The sequence below is a fragment of the Manihot esculenta genome, chromosome 12 (assembly GCF_001659605.2).
Source record: "Manihot esculenta cultivar AM560-2 chromosome 12, M.esculenta_v8, whole genome shotgun sequence".
NCBI lineage: Eukaryota > Viridiplantae > Streptophyta > Magnoliopsida > Malpighiales > Euphorbiaceae > Manihot > Manihot esculenta.
Window position 1 is genome coordinate 34,142,946 of NC_035172.2, and position 23,631 is coordinate 34,166,576.

At 31.2% G+C, this 23,631-nt stretch overlaps 3 protein-coding genes across 3 annotated transcripts; 1 reads left to right on the forward strand and 2 right to left on the reverse strand.

The window, feature by feature from the left end:
- Nucleotides 1-2,203: 2,203 nt before the first annotated feature.
- Nucleotides 2,204-6,933, reverse strand: LOC110627376 (probable mitochondrial adenine nucleotide transporter BTL3). Its single transcript, XM_021773663.2, has 4 exons — nt 6,165-6,933; nt 5,159-5,462; nt 3,538-4,002; nt 2,204-2,581 (listed from the first exon to the last, which is right to left on the reverse strand). The coding sequence occupies exons 1-4, from the start codon at nt 6,620-6,622 to the stop codon at nt 2,513-2,515; spliced, it is 1,296 nt and encodes a 431-aa protein (XP_021629355.1). The 5' UTR covers nt 6,623-6,933; the 3' UTR covers nt 2,204-2,512.
- A 5,440-nt stretch (nt 6,934-12,373) lies between these two features.
- Nucleotides 12,374-17,420, forward strand: LOC110627400. The gene is made up of 7 exons (XM_021773692.2): nt 12,374-12,590; nt 12,912-13,017; nt 13,108-13,178; nt 15,272-15,559; nt 15,745-15,841; nt 16,173-16,281; nt 17,136-17,420. The coding sequence occupies exons 1-7, from the start codon at nt 12,561-12,563 to the stop codon at nt 17,212-17,214; spliced, it is 780 nt and encodes a 259-aa protein (XP_021629384.1). The 5' UTR covers nt 12,374-12,560; the 3' UTR covers nt 17,215-17,420.
- A 1,088-nt stretch (nt 17,421-18,508) lies between these two features.
- Nucleotides 18,509-21,635, reverse strand: LOC110627931 (ras-related protein RABH1e). The gene is made up of 6 exons (XM_021774336.2): nt 21,315-21,635; nt 20,886-20,956; nt 20,106-20,194; nt 19,447-19,558; nt 19,114-19,204; nt 18,509-18,931 (listed from the first exon to the last, which is right to left on the reverse strand). The coding sequence occupies exons 1-6, from the start codon at nt 21,429-21,431 to the stop codon at nt 18,788-18,790; spliced, it is 624 nt and encodes a 207-aa protein (XP_021630028.1). The 5' UTR covers nt 21,432-21,635; the 3' UTR covers nt 18,509-18,787.
- Nucleotides 21,636-23,631: the final 1,996 nt, after the last annotated feature.

Here is a 23,631-nt window from a genome sequence, read left to right on the forward strand (position 1 = left end):
AAAGATATTAATGTTGTTGACAAATACATCACTAAATTGATGAAAGCGAATGGTTGGTTTGCAATGATTTTAATTCTGTACGCAATTGGTTTCATCTCAATGAAGAAATTTAGCAGTGATGAAAAAGTAAAGAGGTGATTGTAGTCACAACTTAATTTCTCTTTGTTCTATTCAAATTGATTCCTATGTTGAGTAGAAGTTAACATACTGATTTGTCATCTTTGGGCATTTTGTATGAAAGTTTCTTTTTAATTTTTTTTTAAGAAAAAAAATATGAAAATATAGCAAGTGGAAAGAGAAAAGTGGAGAGAAGGGAAAAAAAATATATATTTTTGTTGTTGATAATACGACCAAGAAGAAAGATTTTAGGGTGAATAAAAATTTTGAGAAAAATTATGGTATTAACAATATTATAGAAATGGAATTAAAAGAGGGGCAAAAATTTTTTTAAAGATTTTAAATTGGATAAATTTTAATAAATTTATTAAAGATATTTTTTAAATAAAAAATCACCTCTCACCTTACAATTTTTTTGATTAAAAACAAAAGTGGCCAATTTTTACATAACGGAATTTAAATATGAGATTGTTAAAATAGAGATAAAAGTATTCATTACGTTAAATGTCAATGATTAAAAAATAATTTTATTATTTTATTATATTTTTATTGGATTTAGCTGAAATTTTGATATGTGAACATAAAGCTGTTTCGAAAAAAAAAAACAGAAAAAAACATTTCAGTCTTTCGCGAAAGGTCAAACATTTTGGCACCTGTATCTAAATATTTTAATTCTTAGATAATATATTTTAATTTTTAAAATTAAGAATAATTATGGTCAAACTTCATAATCAATATATTAACCATCAATGATAAAATAAGACTTCGTATTTTTTATTACATTTTTGGACATTTAAACATTAAAAAAATTATAAATAAAAATGTATGTATCTTTTAACAAAAAGAATTAAATTAATTTTTAAAAATAACTAAAAAATATTTTTTTATTATAAATATCTTATTAACAATGCGAAAATATTATATATATATTAAAAAGATAAAATAAAATAATATAATATCTTCACACTAAATTAGACATTTTAAATTTGTGAATTAAATATTTTGAATTTTTTTAAAATTTTTTTTAATAGAAAGTGGAGAATTAAAATCTGATATTTTGAAATTTTTTAAAAATTCTTTTAACAGAAAGTGAAGAATTAAAATTTAATATCTCTTAAATTTATTAAAATATGTTTACCATAAAATTAAAATGTGTGATTGCCCGCTTTATAATCCTCCTATCATTTTTGGGTAAGGATGCTCTTTAGTTTCCATAATTGGAGTGTAATTTCAATTCTCATTTTTAAGTGAGGTTGTTTATATGGGTTTTTAGTATTTTCTTTTGTTGCAGGCTGAGCTTACGGTGAAGGCCCTTTGTCCCACCTTGTTTTCCTGTGGCTAAGAAGTTATCTACGAGAAACGCATGGTTTTAAGATGGGCATCTCTTGGGATCATATATCAACCTTCAAGTTGCTTTTGGTGATCCTCGAAGGCCTAGATTTGCCTAAAGGGCTCTACCCGTCGCCCTCTCAAAGGCACTGTGAAGCTATTGTTTTTCTTGTGGGTCCTGCTCTTCCTTTAGCTTCTTCATGGCTCTGGCTCGAAACTCTGTCAAGGGCGACCTGCTCTTTCTTTTCTTAGATGGAATGAAGCTTATTTAGTCAACTAAAGGAGATTAGTTCAGAGAATCTACAGAAGGTTCTTATTGTGCTCTTGCATAGGCGCTTCAGAAGCGCAGCGAGGTTGATGCCGGCAGCATCAACTGTTGTTCTCTGTTTCTGTTTATCTATAGCTCCATGGTTTTGACTGTTGAGCTTTAGCCTCTTGCGTAGGAGTTTTTCGTGGGCTCAAAAACCTCATAGCCATGTAACTGTTATTCTGGGCAGGAACCTTTTTTAATAAATCCCACCTAATTTTCGACCAAAAAAAGTGTTATTAAATTCGAACCTGATTTTGATAATGCGAACTTGATAAATAACTTGGTTCAATATCTTAATCAATACTGCCAGTTTTAATAACGCTGAATAATAGTAATAATCTTCACTATATAAAGCCATATAAATGAGACATCCATCAAAAGTAATAATCTTTTTTTTCCCTTATTGTTTGGGTAACGATAATAATAATAATATAAAACTTGCACAGAGGAGTAAAAGCATTGGCATTGCTGATTATAAATTGTTAAAAGCAAATGGCCATTTGATGTTCCCCTACCATTCAGAAAATAACAAAAAGATCTTTTAACTTTTCCTTGTGAAAAAAGCCAGGGAAGGGCTGAATGAGCATAGAGGGGAGGGTTGTCTTCTTCCTTCAGTTGTGTTGTGTCAGAAAATGTACAGGTGGATTAGACTTGATCAAGGAATTCAACGAAACACAATTAAACATCATTAATGGTTCACAGAACATCAGCAAAAACCCCTCCCAGCTGTTATATAAGCAGAATAAATCTATCTGTCTACTCCACTTTGAGAACAATCTTCATGCACTCGTATACGAAGTAACTTATGGCAGCTGATGGTAAAACCTGAAGCAATAGGAAACACAAAGGTTCCATCAGGTTTGAAACTTGAAAAATAAATATATGCAATCCCAAAAGCTCCATAAAAGTTAATTGATACAGGCAGAATATACAAGAGGAGCATTTTAAGAGATTTACGTCATCAAAAAAACTATGAAATATGAACTAAATAGGCAAATAAACCAACACAGCACACACACAGAAGTCTTTCGTCTTGCTTTTTTCTTGAGCTTCTTGTTGATTGAACCACACTAACACTATTACCAATTATTCTTGCAATAGAAGAACTGGCTTTTAGTACATTGTAATCCAACAGAAGTAAATCCTTTCAATGCATCTGCACAGTCTTCATTTGCAGTCCCCAAGTGGATCCTATTCTGGTCCTAACACACTTCTCGTTAAGTTGACAATCCTGCTACAGTTCCCATCCAGCTTAAAACTAGCATACCAGCGGAGCACACCCTCGAGAAGATAGTTTGACCTAGTGTGAACGTCAGTATATCTCAGACAATGAAAGGTGCTTATGACATGGAGACCTAAATAATGTGAAGGGAAGTAATATCAATGGATCCTGATGTAGAATTGGCTTTAAACACAGGTGAATAGTGAAAAAAAAATGTAATCCATATAGCCTACCCTAACTAGTTTGGTGGTGGTGGTACCACCCGCTCATTTCAAAGATCTCAGAAAGAAGCTGCTTTTACCTTAATCACTATTCTAATGTCACACTCTCCTTTCTTAGATAACCAACTATGCCAACAGTTTTTCTATTTACCCTTTTAGTGGATGCCATTGTCATTTTCTTCATTTGATCCTGAGACACCAACTGGTGCAATCTTTACATCACATATATCAACAGCAAAATACAGAAATTATGGGTGTGTAACCACTGAGAAAACTGAAAACCTATTCTATAAAATAAAGGAATAGATATTTCTGATATGAATGCAACAATGCCGTACCTGCAATAAACTGGGAACTAATCCTGCATAAAGAGCAGGAATACCTCCTTGGTCAACTATTTTGACACATGTTGCCAATGCATTCATTTTTGTTGCTCGAACTTGCATTTGAAGGTGTCTCCTTACAACTTCAAATGGATATGTAGCAGCTTCAGAGCAACAGCCAGCAATAGCCCCATAAAGCAATGTTCTAACGGGGCCCAATTCCAGTTGTTCCAATGCATTCAGTTCCTGGCCTTGTTTCAAATTCTGAATTCTCTTCTTTCCTTCTGGTGAATGGAGGTAAGCTGACTTTAGTATATCATAAACACCATAGAAAACTGCACCTGAAGGTGCCATGCTCACTATTGAGGGCGCTAAACCCTTATAAAGAGAAAAAAACCCTTCAGTCTGGATCATGTGGCGGAAAGTTCCAATTACACCACCCAATGCTTCCCCACCAGGTGCTACCATCTTTGTCCTTATCTGCAATAATTTTCAGCATCAATGGGAAGCCTGTCCATAAGTACCATAATAGCTGAAGCAATTTAAAAGAAGCGTAGTTTGGCAGGAGAAAAAATTGACCGTTCTTCAATATTGATAAACAAAAAGGAAGTGCCAATCTGCACAATTAAGCAATTATTGGAGCCCCCACAGTTAGCAAGTAGAGTTCTAATGTTCAAGTTGTCCAGACAACTGATGCATATGTTTTCTAGGTGATCAGAATGCATATCCAGACTTGTAAAAGAAACAACAAGACAAAATACATAATCCATTAAAAATTACAAGTAATGTAGAAATAAAACTGTCATGTTAAAATTATTCAGGAAGCACTTAGATGTCATAAGAAAATAAATCATGCAATCATCCTTGTATAGCAATTGAAACAGGTGGCTTGAAACAATACTTCATTTCCATTTATCTGGGTAGTTTTTTTTTTTTTTTTAATGATAGTATAAAACATATTGAAATCTAAGTCTATCCAAGGCCCTCCAGAAAACAAAATGCAAAAATGTTGACTGCATGTGTCTAGGACTTACAAATATGTCAAAGTTAAAAAAAGTAGTGAGGGGAGGGTGGCAACAGGGGCGTTTGCCACCTGTTAAGATCTAAAGCTACTTCATACTGAAAAGTGGCAAGAGAAAAGGGGCATAAAATCCAGCTGTTTCAACAGATAAATATTTTGGTAAAACCTCAGATCCATAGTTTCTCTAGACAAATAGTCTGCAACAAAGTAGCAAGCAAAATTCTAGTATAAAATATACTAAAAATCTAACTCACAGTAGTATCAATGTTGCTGCAGCAGGGAAAAAAATGGGATCATTAATGGATCCAATGGCTTTAAAGCTATGAATGCTGGACAGTCAAGATCCATCAAACGGTGGATCATTTGCATTTCCAAATTCCAATTGCATCAAATGCACAGCACAAGTCAGTCAACATGATGCTTTAAGTTCTGCCATGACTTGTATAATACCTATTCTCTTTAGTAGCATATATGAAAACTAGAATAAATGAATTTTTAAACAACACCATTTCAAGCTCTGAGGAAAAAATGAAGTTAAAATACAAGGAAGAAGCCTATGGGAAAAGATCATGTGATATGACCAAGACAAATTTTTGAGTTTATGTCGCTACATACAGTATCCATTGGCAAGCACAACAAGGTTGCAGTAATTCCAGCTGCAGCACCAGCAAGGAACCTCTCAAAATTTGTGGCTTCCTCATTCCCAGACCATTTCAGCAGTTGGTTTCTGTATGTATCATATGCATAGAAATTGATTGATTTAAATGGAGCAGTGCGAAGAATATTAACAAAGTTCCCCTTCCAAAAGCCTTTCAATCCTTCAGCTGCCTCAATTGTCTTGATGAGCTCGAAAAGGCCCCTCTGTTCACCACAAACTACATACTGAAGCTTCAGTCTCTCCAGAGGTGCTATAAAAGTTCTGTTTCAACATCAACAAAATTTAGGGCAATGGAGGAAAAATCATCAATAACTACCAAATAAGCTAACTTAATATTTGTGATTATCAGCCAGTAAAGACACGAAAGCTATTTATAATCATTAACATCAACTCAAAATCATTCCGTTTTCTTTGAAATAAATCATTTGCAAGAAAATAATTATTAGACAATTATGCATAAATTCTTTTCTTTTTTTGAAATGAAAATTTTTTTCCTAAGGTACAAAGAATTGAATTCTTTCAGAACATGAGAATTGGTAAAAGAATAAATCAATTGAATTAAACTTTTGTAAATTTCTTAATTCCAAACACGAGGAGAATGAATGATATACAGGAAAACTCTTGATTGACAATTTTAGGAAAAAAAATTAAACAATAAACTTGGACACTTAATAAAGCTCAGAAAAACGGAAAGGATCTTTACATACTATCCAACGTTTCAACCCCAAAAATCATTAGGAAACTATTCACTTTTTGTGATCTTAAGTTCTTAACATGCTATCCAACGATTTTAACCAGAGAAATCGTAACAAAATACTCATTTCAGAACATCATAATTGAACGGGTTGCTTTGCATACAATTATCCAACGCATTCACAAACGCGCAATATTTGAAGATATATCTAAAAGAAATAAAATGAAGAAAAGCAATTGAAGTACTATACGAATATTAATAGCAAGCACCTTGAGACCATAGCAGCAACAGCGCCAGCCCATAGATGTTTGGTGGTATTCAAAGCAGCTGATCCTGATCGCAATTCGACCTTCTTCTTCTTCTCCTGCTTCGCAAAAACGAGTGCATTTTCCTCCTCCAAATTCTTCTCCTCTCCATTTTCCCCCGAACTTTCTCGCGATTCCTTAACATAACCTGCTTCTTCTTCGCTCCCTTTTATCGACAAGCTCACCGATAAAAACAACCCTGCCTTGTACACCTTACTCCCGCGCCGTCGATCCTCAAACCTTAACTTACTCGCCGAATAACACGAAGAAGAACGAACTTTGATCTTAGACGAGATTAAGGAAACAAATGAAGGACATATAACGCCATCGCCAAGGAACAGACCGCCGAGGCGTAACGGCTGATCGGACGGTTCAGAATTGATCTTGATCAGAGATGATAACAGCAGATCGTCACCGTACATTATGAGATTGGAAGATACTGAAAGGCTTCAGCAAGAACAAGTTAGAGGAGGAGAAAGGGAAAAACAACATGAGAGAATTATAAGAGATGGAAAATGGTGGGAGAGACTTGAATGGGAAGAGAGAATAGTATAGTATGGAAGTGTTGATATTGTTGGAGATGTGAAAGTGACAGAGGAATATCGGAGATGCTGGTGGAGGTGCTGCGACGGCTGCTTGGCTTGCACCGCCGCATAGTCACAGCATTGCTTTCATCGGGTGGTTGTTGGTACGTGGGTTTTGGCCTGTTGGGCTTTTCTCGTTTCCATCTGTGTTGCGTGCGACAATGCAGATGGTTAAAAGATGGAAAATTACGTTTTAGTCCCTAAAATTTAACATAATTAATACTTTTATACCTCTATTTTAGGAATCCAACTATTAAATCTTTCACTTTATTCTGTTTAAATTCATAATCCTTCTGTCCATATAAGCTGTTTGATCAAAAATTTAAAGTTGAAAGGTGATAATTTTTTTAAAAAATATCCTCCTCTCAACATGAAATATCTATTTTTCTTCTCTTTTATATTTTTTTCATTTTTTTTATCCACTCTCTTTTTCATCTTTCTTCTCTCTCGTATTTTCTCTATTTCCTTTTAACATTGTTGATTTTTCTTTTTTTTTTTCTCTTTTTCATCTTTTTTCTCCCTTGTATTTTCTCTATGTTTTTTTTGATATTGTTGATTTTTTTTTTCTCTTTTTTATTTTTGTTCTCCCTTATATTTTCTCTATTTTCTTTGAAAATTATTAATTTTTCTTTTTTTTTCTCTTTTCCATCTTTCTTCTCCCTGAAGCATTATTTGAGAGTTGCAGAAAGGGTAGAAGTTATGGTGTAGAAGAAGAAGAACAAGAAAAATCTACAGTGAAGATGTATTGAATTTGAGTTTCGTGATTTTGAAATAGCAGAACTTTTAGTGAGGGTCAATTTTGTCAATTCATGTATCTCAAATGGCTATTTTGGAAGGAAAGACTACGAATTTGGATAGAAAAGAGAGTGAGAGACAGTGTTGGGTCGCCAAAATAGAAGAACATAAATGTTAATTATGTTAAATTTTAAGGATTAAAAAGTAATTTTTCCTTAAAAGAAATAAATTGAAGAATGAAGATCTAAGGAATTGACGAAAGTCAATTTCAAAGAGAATTTCTAATGCGATTTATATCTAATCAAATTTTAGCCCCCATTTATTATTAAAAAAATATTTTTTAACATATAGTAATAATTTATATGTCAATAATTGAAATTTTAAAAAGGTTATAAAATTTTTTAAAAAAATAAATTAATTATAAAAATGTGAAAATGTATAATTTTCTTTTAGAAAAATAAAAAAAAAAAACTAGAAAAGGAAAATACAGGTCGCTGTCACATTAGCTGGTGGCTTGTGAATTGAACATCCGAGGAAACATTTGGATGCTGACTATAATCTCAAATAAAACAAACGTGTCCATCACATTGCATCCCAGACCAAGCCCCAATAGCTTAATATTATTGATAATTTTTTGAAAAATATATAAATATTTTTATTAAAAATCTATAAAAACAATGTACATCAAAATCATTTAAAAATAAAACTTGAAAAGGAAAGAGTCCGATTATTTATAAAAAAAAATGTATATTTTTTATACACGTTAATGTTTTAGGAATTTAAAAAATTAGGAAATAAAAAATATTTTTATAATAAAGAGAAAATTAATCATGTATAACAAAAATAACTTATTATTTTAAAAAGATAAACTTATTTTTTTTATTTTGATAATTTATCAATACTACTAAATTTTTTACGTATAAATTTATTATAACTAAATAATAAAATATAACTTATTTTCTTGTAAAATATTTTTAAATATAAATTTATTTTCCAAAAAAAAATGAATTGTAAAAAAAATCGAAAAATTTACTTTCATAAAAAAAAGCCACTTTACTGTTTTTTTGAAAAAAAAATATTTTTTATGTTTAGAATATTCTAAAAATTATTTAAAAAAATATTTTTATTAAAGGAAAAAATATATTATTTTTAAATTTTTTTTTCAAAATTAAAGTTATTTTCTAAATTTTGATACTCTTTTCAACGCTATTAAATTTTTTATTTATAAATTTTGTTAAGATATTTATTTTTAAAATTATAACTAAATAATAAAAAATAAATTATTTTATTAATTATTGGAAAATATTTAAAAAAAAAACAGGTGAGAGCTTAAATAAAAATAAATTTACTTTTTCTGAACAAAATATGCTTTTATATATTTTGAAAATTTTATTGACACCATTGAACTATTGATATATAAATATTATTAATATTTTTATTTGTTAATATTATAATCAATAATAAAAATAATTTTTACAATAATTTAATTTTTATGTATAAAATATTTTTCAAAAATTAAATTGACTCAAAATAAATGAATAAATATAATCCACTAAACTATACAATTGTTCGTGGAATATATGCTCCTTTCAATTTTCAATATTCCCCACTTCCTCTTTGAAAATGTCCAAATGTTGTGGCCTGGTTGGATAGTTCGGCTTCTTCTTTAAGAATTGAAAAAAAAAATAAGAAGTATTAAATAAAACAATTATTTTTTTCCTCTTGATTTGTTTTATTAAAAATTATCAGTTTTAAAAATATTATTTGAACCTAAGTGATTATAATATGTTTAAAAAAAATTATTCAATTAACCTCTATTTATTTATGAAAAATTACTAGTATTGAAAAAATATTTTTAAGAAAATAATTTATTTTTTATTTTTAATTACATTTTAAAAAATAGATGATATTAATAAATTTATATGTATAAGTGTAAATAAGACTTTTAAAATTCAAAAAATAGTTTACTCTTCTTATAAAGAAAAAGTAATTTTTTTAAATGGTTTAATTTTTTATTAAAAAAAATTTTTCATAATTTTTTAAAATTTTAAATGTCAAAAAATTTAAAAAAAATTCCTATAAATAAACCAACGCTTAGCTTCAAAATTTTAACCCAGTACCTCACAGCTCTAAAATTCACTAATTCATATACTAAAAAATTTATTATGAGTTGCTTTATTTTATATATATATTCCTTTTATATATAGCATTGGTTGTTTTTGTTTTTTTAAATGGAAAATACTTAGCACTTGGTTCAATGATGCCAAAGCATCAAAAACAGAGAATAAAGAAAATTCAATTGGACCTCTGTAATGTATCATATGGACCAGAACATTATTGAGGCCTCAAAGAAATTCCATTACTGCCTTTTGCTGAAGTATATGTATTGTTGTTTTTCTCTAACTTAACTGTAATCCATGTAGCATTGAGATTTTAAACTCAATTTAGATAAAATAATATCAAAAAATTATCACCAAACTATAAATCATTAAAGTATTATCATCAAACTTACCGTTAGTTGTTGACTTTTTTAATAGCCGGATCTTTCTAGTGGCAAGAGCAACACTAATAACAATATTTATCCGGGTTTGAATTTCTCGGGTGAAGGTGGCATTGGATCTTTAGAGCATAATTGGGTTTTTCTTTTGGGCCATAGAGGTCTTGAACTTTGTTTGTTTGGTATGAGCCTTAGGCCTTAATTCTGTGATAGGCCTTGTGGAATCTGGTTATTGCTTGTTCAACCCTCCATCCTTCTGGTTAATCTATTGGTCCTTTCATGATGAAATTGATATGCATATCCCTTCTATTCTTTTTTAGTATCAGAGACCCTCGTTATCCACCAAATATATATATATATGTACTGAGAAAGAGACGCACACAGAGACCCAGAGAGTGAAAACGAAAACTCTGAAATAGAAGGGAGAAGCAAAGAGATTGAAATTGAATGCAGCCTAATTGGAGGAGATCGCTGTCTGTCTATTCGAAGCTCCATGCAAAAAATGGCCCACAAAAACGTTCACGGGCAGAAGTTAGGTAAGCAGGCCAGGACTTTGAAGTTTGAACAGAAAACCACCCGTGACTTGATTTGGTTTCTCTCTCTCTCTCTATCCATCCCTTAATTTGGTTGTCCGTTATGAAATGTTCTTCTCTCTCCTTATGATTTCACATGCATATCTCCTGCTTCCAACCTGACAAATCTCCCTACCTCTCATAATCTCCTCAGTCCCCACACTGTTTGATCTTTATTTATTTTTTGCTTTTTTCCCATCTTGCCCCTCCACTTTTATCATTTTATCCTTTTTCATATTTATTTATTATTGTTATATTTGTTAAACATTAAAATTGTAAATTTATTTAGTAATTTTACTCTTTAATAATTTTCATTTCATTTATAATTAATTAAAACCATTGTAATAAATTTAACAGAAATTATTTACTTGGGAGATTATGTGGTATGAATGAGCCCAACGTGCATATTCAATGAATAAAAAATTATAATTTTATGATGAAAAATTAACAATCTAACAACCACAGGGTTAGCTAGTACATTCATAATAAAGGCTTATGAATGTGGTACGACTAAGATATGGTTGTATTAATTGGTATTGAAATAAAAGAGGGGCACCAATGCAACCTGACAACCCAACAATTTTCATTACTTTTTTCCCCTTCGTAAAGACAGACACGAAGAAATATCTTTCTTATCCACATTCTAGATTGGGTTTATCACTAAAGCATAAATCAGCCCATGCAAATCCATTCGTATCTTATTCTGATATATCTATATCCCAGAAACTGTCAAATTTGTCCATGAACCACAGAAAGAAATCAAATTTTAATTTTAATTTTAATTTAAATTTGTTATTAAATGATTATGAAAATGTTAAATAAAATTAAAATTGAGTAATCTTATTTGACATATTAATAATAGTTCATTAATAGATTTAAATAAAAAAATAATATTTAATATTTTTAATCCGCACTTTATAGTTTAAATTTTTTAATTATTATTATTATTATATATATATATATATGATGAAAATTTTTATATACTCAATTTGAAACTAATATATATATCAAAATTATACTAGGTTTTACTTATATAATATTATAAATGATTTTAAATTAATTGGATATATCAATATATTAACATTAGGTTAAATTAACTAATAAATTTTACTTACTACAAAATTGATATATTTATTTTATTTAGTTAATATTTTCTCTTAATTTATCAAGAATTTAAAAAATTAATTTTCTCACTTTAAAAATAATTTATTTACAAAAAATAAAAAATTTAAACCAAATAAAGTCATTATATAACATATAAATTATTTTTTTCAATCCCTTTAAATAGTAGCTCCTTTATAAACATAATTTTTATCTATTTTTTTATATATTATTTTAAAATTATTATTCATTTTTTATATTATAATAATATATAAATTAACTATTATAACTTTATTTTATTTTATTTTATTTTATTTTTAAAATTTTTTTAAAATATCTCTTAATATTTAATAAAATAAATATATATAAAAAAAATAAAATACACGGAAGTACGGGAAGGAAGTCCTGGTTCCAGCTAAACCAAACAACTTTTAATCAATGAAATACTTTATGATAATTATTTTACTTATTTAATACAACTTTGTGATAATTGCTTTTTTGCTAAATGATAATTACTTATTTAATACAATAATAATATATAAAATCAAAAAGTTTCACGGAAAAAAGTGAAAAAAGAAAAGGGCAGTTTTTTTTCCAAAAGGAGAAGGGCAGTTTAGTCACGGAAGGGAAGAGAAAAAGATTTGTCGTTATCGGTAATGTCGTCTTCAGGAGCTTCTCTGACGAATCCCGCCACATCAACGCTCCTCTCCGATGTAATCCTCTTCCTTCCGACTACTCTCTCTCTCTCTCTCTCTCTCTGTGTATATATATAACACACTCACACTCACACTCACACATGCATTATCTCCAGTATGTGATGTGAGTGTTCATCTATCTCTGCTACCAGTCGCCGTCTGTCTCTGCAACTGCAATGGCTGCTAATGCTATTTCCTTTGACCAGGTTAGATCTCTTTCTTTGATTTCTCTCTTTTAAATCTCTTTACTTTGCTACAATAGTCCTCCTTTTCAAGTTCTGCGTTTCAATTATGCTAATATCTTTCGATTATTCAACTATTTCTCGCATTTTTGCTGTAATTTCGACTTTTGAGTTCGTTTTCTACTAGCTTTTTTTTTCTCTCTGGAATCAAGCAGATTCTGTGCATTGTTTTGTTCTGGTTCATCTTCCATTAATATACTAAGAGAATTTGTTAGTTTACTTTTTTTGGTACTAGATGGGCCATCAATTCGGTAATAATGTAGGGGAATTTTATTTTGAGTCCAGGAAATCCCGGCAGTTGTTGATGGAAATTGCGATCTGCCTGTTGCTGGTTCATGCTTCCAGTTCGTAAAGCCAAGTTTCGATGAAGTAAACCAGCAGTGTACTCTAGGTAATGATAGTTAGTTGGGTCATTCACAGAGATTCTATTCCCTAGAACCAAGTAATTATGGCTAATGAAAATTCATGTTCTGGAGTTCAGACGTTTTGCCTTTGCTTTTTGAGGAGACTTCCTTTCCAATGGAAGAAAAATGCGCCTTTCAGACTACACATGTAAGTTCCATTGTGACAGTTATTTGATTTACTAATTACTTTTGCTAGAAGGGAAAGAAGTTACTGTATTTTCTGGTTCTTGTTTTGTATGGAATTTGGCGTTTGGTTAAACTTGTTATGGAAGCTAAGCAACAAGGCTGGCCAAAGCTTTGGGTTCCTTTCTCCCCTTTTTGTCTCATTTTTTTTTTCTTGCTGATACTTTGGGAGTTATTTTGGGCACTGTTGTTTTTTTCTTTGTTCTATTATTATGGATGTAAACACCCCCCCCCCCCCCCCCCCCAACCAAAAAAAAAGAGGAGATATTTCTGATTTATCTTGTGCAACTGAACAGAAAATTTATGAATTAATGGTCCCACTACTCTAATTTTCGGAAGGAAATAAGATAGTCCTGCAAAAGCATTGTATTTGTCATTTCTTTCTTTTCATGTTTAAATATGCACTTTAAAGGCTGGTAATTTTCCTTAGGAGCATCATTAGTTATATTTGTATGCTTCTTGTGAATCATTATTTGGCTGTTAATTCTTCCAAAAAAGCAAATTAAAACAGATTCCTGTCTCTGCAATTAATAATAAAAGCTCTCAGCTTCTGTCAATTTTGTGCTATTGACATAGACTGCTATTGCTATAGAGCTAGCAAGCCATAAATGGAGTTCATCTAATCCTCCATAAAGTTCCTTCATCATTTACAGAGTCATTTTTTCATGTTTTCAACAATCATTTACTGGTGGACGAAATATACCTACAAACTGTTCCTTGGTTTTTTGCAAGATACCAACTGGTGATCCCAGAATAAGACTAATTAGTGCAAACCTGTACATCCATGTCATTGAAAACCACTGTTTCCTAAGGCAAGTAGCTGATGGAAGGGTCACTCAGTTCATATTCTTCATTTTTGTGCATTTTGTTTTTGTGATAGAATCATGTTTATGCTTTTGGAATCTTGTTTAATTTTTAATATTTGCTCCTTGCCTTTGGGTCTAAAATTCCTATTAGGGTTATCCTGCCTAAATATATAATGCATTATTAGGTTTCAACTTACAGATGCAAGATAATATACATAGACTTGTCATTCTTTGTGTTGTTTATGGTCTGTTGTTCTCTCACTTGACTATTGTTTTTCTGTTATGATTTTGTTGCTTCTGTCAAAAACTCAAAATTAACTGACTTAATATTCTTATTTTAAGAAAGTAATTTTTAAATGCTGGTTGCATTAGGTGTTATGGGGAAGTTTCATACTTTATAGTTCAGCTAAATCCTTTCTCAAGTTGCTCTCCTTCTCTCTCAAAAACATAAGACAGACAAAAGAGCATCATAAAATGACATGGCTAACACTTTTTTTTCTTTTTTTCATTTCCTCTTCTAGAATTGCTTTAAATGGTTGTTAGTTTGAGCAAAGCATCATTTGGGTCATTGTAATTATTATCTCCTTGGGGAACTTGTTTTGCCACTTTCGCAGTGGACAATGTTTAGCAAACATGAAAAAGTGCTTTTCCTATTGCCGATACTATCTTATCAGTTTGTTTTCTAATTATCGGATGATCTAACAGAAAATTTTAAGCTAGTAGGTAGAGATGTGCAGACTAGTGTTTAGGAAGTAATGAGCTTTATTTTTGAATGATATGTATTATTCAATGAATCCTGCATGTATGCTTAATGGAACCTCACTTTACACAGTATATACTTACAACCACATAATAGCAACAAGTGGCCACTACACACTAGCAAACAGGAATAAAAAAAAATAAAAACACCAAGTTAACAACCTGCTCTGGTATAGTGTTAATATCAATGCAAAAATTTAAATTAGTAGATGGAGATGCCTATACTCTATATAAGGCGACATCAAAATCAATATGGGATTACTATTTAATTATTCGTCAACCTTTTACTTATGATGACTTGTTTTGGTTATTCTTAGTTTAAATACTGAAGGACAAGGTTTCTTTGATTCTGATCCTCAATTTTCAACTTAGCTCTATCATTCTGTTAATTCATATTTGCTTTAGGCAAAGATAGAATGGGCATTTACAATTAGCAGTTAATTGAGAATTTTATGTTTATGTCATTGGTGTTCCCCCTTTTCTGTTTTTGCAGGGCCAAGATGTCTATAGTATTTCAATGGTGTCTGAGGAAGATAAAACCGATCCAAACTGTACATCGCAGCTGGCTTTTTTAAGCTTTGTAGAACTTCCTGTTTCACCAAAAAAGCAGATGTGCTTAGATACTCAATTGAATTGCCAGAACTTCATTGGTTTCCAAATGGAAAGTGCTGATGCTTATTCACCATGCATTGTGGATATCGATATTGAGATGGAAAATTTTGAAAAAAATAAATCCAGTAACGAAGCTGTTGGAAGTATAAAAAGTGAAGGTTTGCTAACTGTAAGTCCATCTTCCATATTGTGTACATACAGCCTTGAAAAGTTCTTCATATGCACTACAGCATAAGCAACAGAAGGCCAAAACATTGTCTGGAAATGGTTGTTTGATATAGTGCTCACTGATTTTTCCTTGCGGTATTGTCAGTATTTGGTGCTAGTATTTTTAATGGGTTGCATCATTTGTAGGGGGTACTGCAGAGACAAGCAAGCCTAAAAACATGTGGAAGAATCATGCAACTATTTACAAATCATGGCTCAACTTTACTGAAGTTGTTATCTAAAGGTACATAAACATATTCTATTAGCACACTGCCGTGTAGCTTATATGGATATGTTGTAATTTGGCAAAGAAACATATTTTAACAACTCCAAAGGAATAGGTCACTTGGCTGAATCCTTGTTTCCACTTTCCAGAGAGACATACGCTTTATTTTCTGTATTGTTCTGCACAATTTCTCATCTCCTGGCACTAATTGCCCTCTTATCAAAAATCCTATTGAAGCTATTATTGTTCCCACAATTTTTATTGCACTTCTTTGAAGCTTAGTACGATATAGATAGATTATATTTATGACTACTAAAATAAAAGCATTTTGGTGGTTTTTGTTTAACAGAAAAATCATTCAATGAGAGAGTTTATGATACACCAAATAACAGATGGAGAAAGTGTAAGCGTGCGGCATCATTCGATTCAAGAAAAGTTGTTCTTCTCTTCTCAATCTTGTAAGTTCTTGCACCACAAGCAAAGTAGAGACAGCTAATTTGCCTTATCATTATTATTATTATTATTATTATTTTATTCTGGCTGGAAGCCTTTTACTTATTGTTTCGGCTTCAGTTCGTTAGTTCATTAGTAAGGATTACCTTTTTTATCATTAGCTGCATGTGCATGTGCTAAAATTTATGTCAAGTTGACTGTAATGCCTATTGATTAAGATGGATTTTTGTTGAAGATGTGTTTATGAAAGTCATGGGATATCAACTTGTTGAAATTTTAATAAGCCATTTAGAGAGATGTTCATGTGAGGGAGTTGGAGTGCATCACATTTTAAACATTCCATATGCACATTGTTTGTTTTTCTAAAATGCTAGAGAAAAAGGAGCAATAATCAGTAAGGAAAGAAAATATTGTGAAGATGAATTGCAATTTCAATTGCCAGCTAATGAAGTTCAGCTGAGGTTTGGTTGATTTGGTTCTTCAATCCAATCATGATTTGCATGTGATTAGCGCACCTTGCTTCATGTTCTATGATAACTGTTATGAATTGTTCCAGTTTGCATGATCCTGAGTTTATTTATATCGTCTGGCATCACAAGTACTTTGACAACTTACTGGGCTACATCCCAAACCAAGTCTGACTTAGGTTATCGCATATTCTATGGCTGAACTGAAGCAAGTTTTACTATGCTTGAAACCGAGGTGTGCTTGCTAGGATATCAAAGTAGGACACAAACTAAGTGGCTAGTGAAACCTTAAAACATAGGAGCAATAGAAATAAGCAATTGTAATAGAAAGGACTCTGAATTTCTTCTTTCCTTTTTTCATAGATTTACCAGTCTTTACTTTTTTGATCCAGGTCAAGTTTGGGGACACTGATATTGATATATCTGACTCTGAAAGTTAGGCAGACTGCTGATGGTTTTGTTAATGTGTAACAACTGTTGCCTTACTTGAACTCGTTCATCTGAAGTTGTTCCTCAGAATTGCTGTAGAAATTCCCTTTTGTGACCTTCATTTTGTTACATTGATTTTCCCCATTCTGTACATAAGTCGTAGATACCAATTTTAGCTGATGCTTTAGGACCTGTAACAATTTAAGTGTTTTTTATTTTATTTTTTAATTGTTTTTATGGCTTCCAAATTGTTGTTTTTGTTTTTTTCATTAAGATGCTTAAGTGTGTATTGATGCGCAACAAATTCAAACGATGGCGGTAATAGACCAAGTGGGATGCACCAAGCAAGGGCCTTATTCTATCGAATATGAATGCCAAAATAATTGCCCTTTTCACAAAATATTTCATCCAGTTTTATTTTCCCTCAATCTAAATTTTCTATATCTTTTATTATCTGAATTTTACACGAAACTAGAAGTCCTTAAAGATCTTTAAGAAATAACAGCAGTTGAAGGAAAATTTGAGAAATTTTACTTTCATAAAAAATTTCAAGCAATGAGCACTGACATTTTAATGAAAAATGTTGCTCAGTTGTCCTCTCGACCATGTCAATTATCATAAGAAAGTCAACAATATTGATTTAAATGAAGAAAGGATGAATATATAGACTATAGAGGGAAGACGTTAAGTAGTGGATTTTAGTAGTTTTAATGTATTATTCAATTTAAACTTTGTTTGGATCTCATTGTATCAACAAAAATAAAAGGACTGAAAAATATATATACTATTTGTTTCGCACTCCATTTGCATTAAAAAAACAGGTTTGACCAGTTTAAATCAGAACCACCAAGCTGGATCAATCCCGACTCTCAACCAAAACTGAGATTGAACCGTCTTGGAACCAGCCCCTGCAGTTCAGTTATCCCCCATAGGGATCAGAATCGTTGACCCTAAAATTGTTTACAGAATAATGAAATCTCCAATTACAGAATGGATTACTGAAGAACTTCCTTCTATGAGAATTAATGACTGAATTTAATACCTAAACATTATAAAAGTTAATTATTTGAACACTAAATTTTATAAATTGTAATTATTAAAAACTTTAACTTACAAAGTGTATAAGAAAAAGTCAAAGAGCATTTACCTCACATTTGCATATATGAGCTAAATAATTATGCTTTTATAAAAGTTAAATTAAATATTAAATATTAACAAAAAAAAGTTCAAGTTTATGCATTTTTAATTGAATAATTTTTACCCAAAAGAAAAAAAGGAATACTAATTTTTTTTTTTTTTTGAAAAAAAAAAAAGGAATAATGTTCAAGAATAATCACAGTGAAGGGAGGAGTTTCAATGAAAAGAAGATCACAGCAAAAGGGAGGAAAAGAACACATCAAGTGTCGATTTACCATCTTGTGGATTTTCTGCCCCCAGAAGCTTGAAGCCTGATGATATATTGAACAAATAGCATCAGTCTCTTGCAAATATCTTCTTGGTGTCAGAGAAATTCATGTAAAAAATCACCATTACTCGTGTATTTTAATTTCAATTGGGGGTATAATGGAGTATTGAAAATGCTTCATTTTCTATATTTTCATAGAATACAGTATCTCTAACATGCGCAACCTCCTCCTTGCTGCTCACTCTGGGATGAATTCACAGTGGGCTTAAGGTTCACATCAACCATGTCTTCTTGTTTTGTTGAAGAAAGTGTTTCCATTCCCGGTAAGGCAGAAGCGATTTTCCGGAATAAAGGCTGCAATTCATATCCTCAAATCAAACTAGAAGCTATAAAATGTGAACCAAAACAAAGGGAAAATTAAATGCCATAGCTACATCATCCTCTAAGGGGTCAAGCAAACTGCATAAGATGATAACTACTGTGGCCTTAAAAGGAACAGAGCCGCTTAATCATATTATTGAAAAATACATTGTTACCTTAATATTGAACCCTGCTTTTGCGCTCGTTTCTATAAACATCACTCCAACCTCTTTTGCCTTGTTATCACCTTCTTCTATTGAAACTTGCCTGTTAAATCAATAAAATAACATGATTAAAAAATAAAACAGATATAATCCAGAATTAACAAAATGAAAAAAACTGACAATTAAAGAAAAGGCACGCAAACATTGGAAAGCAAATTATTATTCTAGTGGTATTTGGAGGATACCTATCCATTGATCTTTCATTCCTACACCAGAGTTTATAGATATAAAATTCATTTCGAAGGCATGATTCATCATCTTGTTTTCACTCGGTTAAGTTATTACCTTTTATCAACAAGATCAGTTTTGTTTCCAACAAGGACAATGATGACGTCACTGCCTCGTTCTGTTCGTACCTCTTCAATCCACTTAGAAGTGTTCACAAATGATTGCCTATCTGCAAGGTTACAGTTCAGTGTCAAAGCTAATAAGATTACGTGTGGAAAAAAAATAAATTTTAGCCTTTCTAACAAATTATGACTACCATCCTCAAACTCAAAGTACAACAAATCAAAACTAAAATGTGTGTTTACACAAACACCTTTGCAGACAAAGCCAGATTCATGGGAGGGATCTGCATGCAAATGCTTGTCAATATCTTTTTTGTTATTATTATTTGTACATAGTATCAGTAATAAAATTTTTTAACCTTTGAAAAATGTTGTTTCCTGTCTTATTTATTTATTATTTTGATTATTCTTTTAAAGCTAAGACATGAATAGCTTTGTCATCATAGATGTTAAAACACATGTACATAGAACCATTTTGTTATCCTTTATGTTGATTATTCTTTTAGTGCTAAGACATGAATAGCTTTGTCGTCATAGATGTTAAAACACATGTACATAGAACCATTTTGTTATCCTTTATGTTGCAAGATCAAAATGATTAACAGAAACAATTTCAAGGAAACGTGTATTCCCTATTGAGCCAAGACAACTCACTGGCCACATCGTAGACAATCACGGCAACAGAAGAATCCCTGATATAGCTTGGTATGAGACTCCTAAATCTCTCTTGTCCAGCAGTATCCCTGTGAAAACAGAGTAGAAATTTCAAAAACCAGAACTGCAGCAACAAAATGGAAAGACACAGACATCATAAGAAACAATGTAAAATAATGTTCATTGTCAACAAGCATGTTTGTCCTTAAATTTAGACCAATAATTTACCTTGGGACAAGGGTGGTTTCATCTTGGAAAAGCATTATAATAAAAACAAAACACCCTACAGACAAACAACTCTTTGATCAATTTCAGGCTTGTTATATTGCATTATTGATTATCGAAGTATATATTATTACATTGGTATTCTGATATAGGTTATCAAGGCAAGGGAAGCAACAGGAGATTCTTGATCAAAGAGGTAAAAAAGAAAAATGCAAGAAAGAACAGAAAAAATCTGCAATTGTTTGACAGAAAATATCTTTCCATATAAAAGTTATTTTCCAAAAAAAGAAAACAGAGACTGAATTGAGCTAAACCTGCATGAGCATGCCGACTATCAGCCACTGCGTCCTTAATACAAACAAAAGATTGTAATCACTTCAACATTTTCTCCCCATTTTTTGTCTGTGCTGAGTGCACAATCCTAGACGTAGGAAAGCAACTAACAAGACTAGGAATCACAATAAAATCAAAAGAATTTCTCTGATAAAGATACAACCAAAAATCTACAAGAGATTCTCCAAAATACAAATAACAGACAATAAGAAAAGGTCGTACCAGAGCTGCAAACGAACAGTCCGATCTTCAAGATACATTGTTTTGGACAAAAAATCAATCCCAATGGTTGCCTGCAATTCATAATAAGATTAAAGAAAAACTAAAAACAATAAGCAGTTCCCTGAAATAGATCTAAACAATACTCCAGCAAGCAGGCCATTTCATCTTTCATTTAAACCAGCAAATCCTCCAATAAATATAATTTTTTTTAAAAGAAATTATTCATTCAGATCCATCTGAAATCTGAAGATAAAAAAAATCAATTGCATTCCTCAATTTGCTCCAATCAAAATTAAATGAGAACCCAATTCTCCGATAACAAACAAGAAGAATTCAACCAAAAACAAGGAAAAATAGGCAAGAAAAACATAGAGAGAATTGAGAAGTAACAGGAAATGAGAGAAATAAACAAATAAGAGAAGAAATGACCTGGTAAGTAGTGTCGAATTTATCGTACATGAAACGAGTGATGATGCTGGTTTTGCCTACCGATTGATCTCCCAAGAACACCAGCTTGTATTTAGCCAGTGGAGACACTGTCGCCATTTCGGTTCAGAATCTTTCTATGTGGGGTTTTGTTTTCAGATCTGAATCTGAAAGAATTTCTTTTCCGAGAATGGTAACAGCAACAAACAGATTTGAAACATTTTGAGTTCACGCTATTTATACGCGGGGGAGGAGAAACCGCCAACCTCGACGACACGGCCCAGTCAAAACGGCTTTTGTATTTTTTATTATTTTTCCCGTTTTCTCCATAACACCATGTTTGGAGTAGATTTTATAAGTCGTTTGAACTTCTACGAGGTAATAAAAACTTCTGATTAAAAAAAAAAATAAAAGCCTTATATTTATATTTGGAATATTTTTTTTTTGAACAAGGCAAATAGTATTGTATTTAAAAAAAAAATTCAAGTCCGCCACCAAACTCAATCCAAGTCAGGACCATCTAGTGTTATTGTACTGGCTATTCATGCGGATATCAACATTGTCTCCAACAAGATGGAGAAGGAAAAATTATAAAAAATTTATTTCGACCGAAAAACTTTTATCGTATACTCAAAAAATAATAAAATTTAAGAAAATATCATAAAAAAAAACTTACAACATATTTATATAATTCAAAATTAAGGTACAAATCAAAATAAAATCAAAGAACAACTCTTAAAATTATCAAATCCACATTCAAATTCGTTATGTCTGGAAAAATTTATCACTGTAAGAGAAAAAAAATTTGTTCATGATATTTATAATTTAGAATAACTCTAGAGCAGTCACAGAAGAGTATGATAGAATTTTGATGTTAAATTTATTGACCATTGTTATCTCCAAACACGGTCAAAACGTACAAAATCTAAATAAAACCTATTAGGGAATGAGGAAGTGCAAAGGCTAATAATTCCTTCGGCCAAGCAAAAGAAACGACACCTTTCCCTTCCCTCTCTTTTTCTCCTTCACTCTCTTTCTTTAGAGTCTTGGAAGAATTCATGATTATTTAAAGTATGATTTTATAAATTGTTGAAAATTTATATAAACTTTTGATTTTGAAATTTGTGGATCAAAAAGTGCCCATAACTAAGCAACATTCATACTTTAAATCTCTAGTTTCACGTGTAGGCCGTTACACTATTGCCCAAATCTTTTTTTCATAAATATCTAAAATATAAAAATTAATTCATAAAACCATTGTATATATAATATATAAATATTTATTATTAATTATAGTAGAATTCATATGAATTCACTATAAGCAAGAGTTATAGTAAAACATATTATAAAATTTATCTTAAAATGCACACCATATACTTTTCTTTAACAATACTATCCATGCTGGATTTTTTTTCTCCAGAATAATTTATTGTTTTTTCTTTTATCAAAATATTTATTGAGAAAAAAATATTTTCCTTTTTAATCATAATGTTGGAAAATAAAATAAAATTATTTTTTAGTGTTTAATGTTTATACTATGTTAAGAATGTTATTTTTGTTTTTTCAATTTATAGTATTATCAAAATGTTTGAACAATACAAACTTCAGCGTTTTCCTTTAGTTATTTCAAACATAATATAAAATGACAGTTATATCCTTTAGCTATTGAAAAGAACATTATTTCTGCTTTTTATTTCAATATTTTAAAAAAATGTATTTTTTTGATCACATCAAATATTGAAAATATTAAAAGGATGTTTCAAACACACTATCTGATGAATGCTGACTTTTTATACTTGGGATAAGACCAAATCCTAATGAGAAAGACAGGTCTAAGTCCACCAAACCCTTTTTAAAGTGAACCAGCTAAAATTGTATGTCTCAACCCAATTGAGAAATTAGACCGGACAGACCTCACACGTGAGCCCTTCCGAAGAAGGCTCAGTCTAGTGATGTGACCAAAAACATAAAAGCAGGTCGAATCGCTTCGCAGCCCTGTCCGCATGTGTGTCAGGAGAATTAAATGGCCGTCTAGCGTGGAGAGGAATTCTGACATATCCGTACGTATAGATATGAGTGTCAAAGTCATGTAATGTAACTACCCGGAAACCGGACCGCTACCGGCGCTAGGATCCAGATCGACTTAAGGTCGCCGAGACCCGTAGCAAGCCTAACATACATCATGTACCTGCTAAAATCCCATACATGATCATACATTTTCATCTACCAAGCTTGAACTGTGCATGCACTATAATTGTATACATAAAAACCCCATACTAGAGCCCTCATCAAATGCTCTAGTTGGGTCAACAACTCATAT

Excerpts from the sequence above, each read along its gene's own strand:
- LOC110627376 (XM_021773663.2), bottom strand. The coding sequence starts at position 6,622 with ATGTACGGTGACGATCTGCTGTTATCATCTCTGATCAAGATCAATTCT. Across the intron at positions 5,463-6,164 it reads GTTGCTGCTATGGTCTCAAG|AACTTTTATAGCACCTCTGG; the intron begins GTGCTTGCTATT and ends ATGTTGAAACAG. Across the intron at positions 4,003-5,158 it reads TGTGCTTGCCAATGGATACT|ATAAGGACAAAGATGGTAGC; the intron begins GTATGTAGCGAC and ends AAATTATTGCAG.
- LOC110627400 (XM_021773692.2), top strand. The coding sequence starts at position 12,561 with ATGGCTGCTAATGCTATTTCCTTTGACCAG. Across the intron at positions 15,560-15,744 it reads AAAGTGAAGGTTTGCTAACT|GGGGTACTGCAGAGACAAGC; the intron begins GTAAGTCCATCT and ends CATCATTTGTAG. Across the intron at positions 16,282-17,135 it reads GTTCTTCTCTTCTCAATCTT|GTCAAGTTTGGGGACACTGA; the intron begins GTAAGTTCTTGC and ends TTTTTGATCCAG.
- LOC110627931 (XM_021774336.2), bottom strand. The coding sequence starts at position 21,431 with ATGGCGACAGTGTCTCCACTGGCTAAATACAAGCTGGTGTTCTTGGGA. Across the intron at positions 20,195-20,885 it reads ACTGTTCGTTTGCAGCTCTG|GGATACTGCTGGACAAGAGA; the intron begins GTACGACCTTTT and ends CTGTTTTCACAG. Across the intron at positions 18,932-19,113 it reads AAGCAGGGTTCAATATTAAG|CCTTTATTCCGGAAAATCGC; the intron begins GTAACAATGTAT and ends TATGAATTGCAG.